The sequence below is a fragment of the Sprattus sprattus genome (genome assembly GCF_963457725.1).
Source record: "Sprattus sprattus genome assembly, chromosome: 2".
In the NCBI taxonomy this organism is placed as follows: domain Eukaryota; kingdom Metazoa; phylum Chordata; class Actinopteri; order Clupeiformes; family Clupeidae; genus Sprattus; species Sprattus sprattus.
In genome coordinates, this window is record NC_137921.1 from 3,395,744 (window position 1) to 3,398,243 (window position 2,500).

At 46.3% G+C, this 2,500-nt stretch overlaps 1 protein-coding gene across 1 annotated transcript in view; it reads right to left on the reverse strand.

Annotated features, from left to right (window-relative positions):
* scube3 (signal peptide, CUB domain, EGF-like 3) overlaps positions 1-2,500 on the reverse strand; it is a gene marked incomplete at both ends in the record, with an annotated part of 80,227 nt that overhangs the window by 35,956 nt on the left and 41,771 nt on the right. Inside the window, one exon of the mRNA XM_080833313.1 lies at positions 832-972. Coding sequence (XP_080689439.1) covers positions 832-972 — 141 coding nt within the window. The remainder of the gene's footprint in view (positions 1-831; positions 973-2,500) is intronic.

Sequence of the window (2,500 nt, forward strand, 5' to 3'; positions counted from 1 at the left end):
AAGATGGCAGTGTTTAAAGTGGCAGTGTTTAAGATGGCAGTGTTTAAGATGGCAGTGTTTAAGATGGCAGTGTTTAAGATGGCAGTGTTTAAGATGGCAGTGTTTAAGGTGGCAGTGTTTAAGATGGCAGTGTTTAAGATGGCAGTGTTTAAGATGGCAGTGTTTAAGGTGGCAGTGTTTAAGATGGCAGAGTTTAAGATGGCAGTGTTTAAGATGGCAGTGTTTAAGATGGCAGAGTTTAAGATGGCAGTGTTTAAGATGGCAGTGTTTAAGATGGCAGTGTTTAAAGTGGCAGTGTTTAAGATGGCAGTGTTTAAGATGGCAGTGTTTAAGATGGCAGTGTTTAAGATGGCAGTGTTTAAGGTGGCAGTGTTTAAGATGGCAGTGTTTAAGATGGCAGTGTTTAAGATGGCAGTGTTTAAGGTGGCAGTGTTTAAGGTGGCAGTGTTTAAGGTGGCAGTGTTTAAGATGGCAGTGTTTAAAGTGGCAGTGTTTAAGATGGCAGTGTTTAAGGTGGTAGTGTTTAAGGTGGCAGTGTTTAAGATGGCAGTGTTTAAGATGGCAGTGTTTAAGATGGCAGTGTTTAAGATGGCAGTGTTTAAGGTGGCAGTGTTTAAGGTGGCAGTGTTTAAGATGGCAGTGTTTAAGGTGGCAGTGTTTAAGGTGGCAGTGTTTAAGGTGACAGTGTTTAAGATGGCAGTGTTTAAGATGGCAGTGTTTAAGATGGCAGTGTTTAAGATGGCAGTGTTTAAGGTGGCAGTGTTTAAGGTGGCAGTGTTTAGGGTGGCAGTGTTTAGGGTGGCAGTGTTCGTGGAGGCGGGCGTGACTCACGCTTGCAGTCCCGGTGGTTCTTGGTGAGGTGGAATCCCGGGCGGCACTCACAGGCGACGCCACCCTTGGGCGTCTCTCGGCAGATGTGGGCACAGCCGTGGTTCTTATCCATGCAGGTGACACCGTCCTTACCATTCAACACTGGGGCAGAGAGAGAGAGAGGGAGAGAGAGATGGAGAGAGGGAGACGAAGAGAGATATAGAGAGAGAGGGAGAGATGGGGAGAGAGGGAGAGAGGGAAAGAGAGAGAGCGAGAGGGGGAGAGAGATATGGAGAGAGATATGGAGAGAGAGCAAGAGAGAGCAAGAGAGAGAGAGAGAGAGAGAGAGGGAGAGAGAGAAAGAGAGGGATTGAGAGAGGGAAAGAGGGAGAGAGAAAGAAAGAGAGAGCGAGAGAGAGGGATTAAGGTTTGTCAGATATGTGACAGGTCATCAGTCAAGGGTCAAGGGTCACAGTCACCCACAAACAAACACACACACACTCAGAAGTTCTCAACACACACACACACACACCAAAACACAAACACATGTTCACACATGAAAAGTCTACAAAACACAGATCAAGCATTCTAACAAATCCACATATCTAACAAAGCCACATATAAACACACACACACACAAACACACACAATCACACACGCACTCTCACACACACACACGCACACATACACAGACACACACACACACACACACACACACACAAACACACAAGTAAAAGGTCTCCTTAGCAAGCCTGGTCCTGCAGTAACTGAAGGTGAAATGAGAAGGCATCAGAAGCAGGCCTGCCCCTGCCTGCAGACAAAACACACTCATCATCACTTTAATGATGAACACACACACACACACACACACACACACACACACACACACACACACACACACAGACGCACGCGCCAGCGCACACGCACACGCACACGCACACGCACACACACACGCACATGCACACGCAGACACACACACACACACACACACACACACACACACACACACAAACTGATTAACAATCAGACACACACCTATTAACAAACATGCACACACAAACACACATGGAGAAAGACAGACACACACACGCACACGCACGCGTTACAGTTTTTCTCGGTGGCTTACACACTATAACTTGGTCTATTCCTGTAATTAAACATCCCAAACCATGATGCCTTACACCAAAACACAGACCCATTTCACACAACTCTAAACACTACTCCCCTGTCTTCTCACATGACTCAAATCCCTTCATATCACACACCTTCACACACCTACACACACACACACAATCACACACACTCACTCACACACACATTTTCACACACACACACACACTCACACACTGACTTCACTCTGTGCTCGTTGAGTAAGCACTGGCCTTCAATATCATTACCTGAAGCCATCACCGCTCAAACCCAAACCAACACCTAAGTCCCCAAAGTCCCAATCAGAACCTAAGGATAGTTGGATAAAAGGGTCATGGACCAATCAGAACCTCAGGATAGTTGGATAAAAGGGCCATGGACCAATCAGGATCTCAGGATAGTTGGATAAAAGGGCCATTGACCAATCAGAACCTCAGGATAGTTGGATAAAAGGGCCATGGACCAATCAGAACCTCAGGATAGATGGATAAAAGGGCCATTGACCAATCAAAACCTCAGGATAGATAGATAAAAGGGCCAT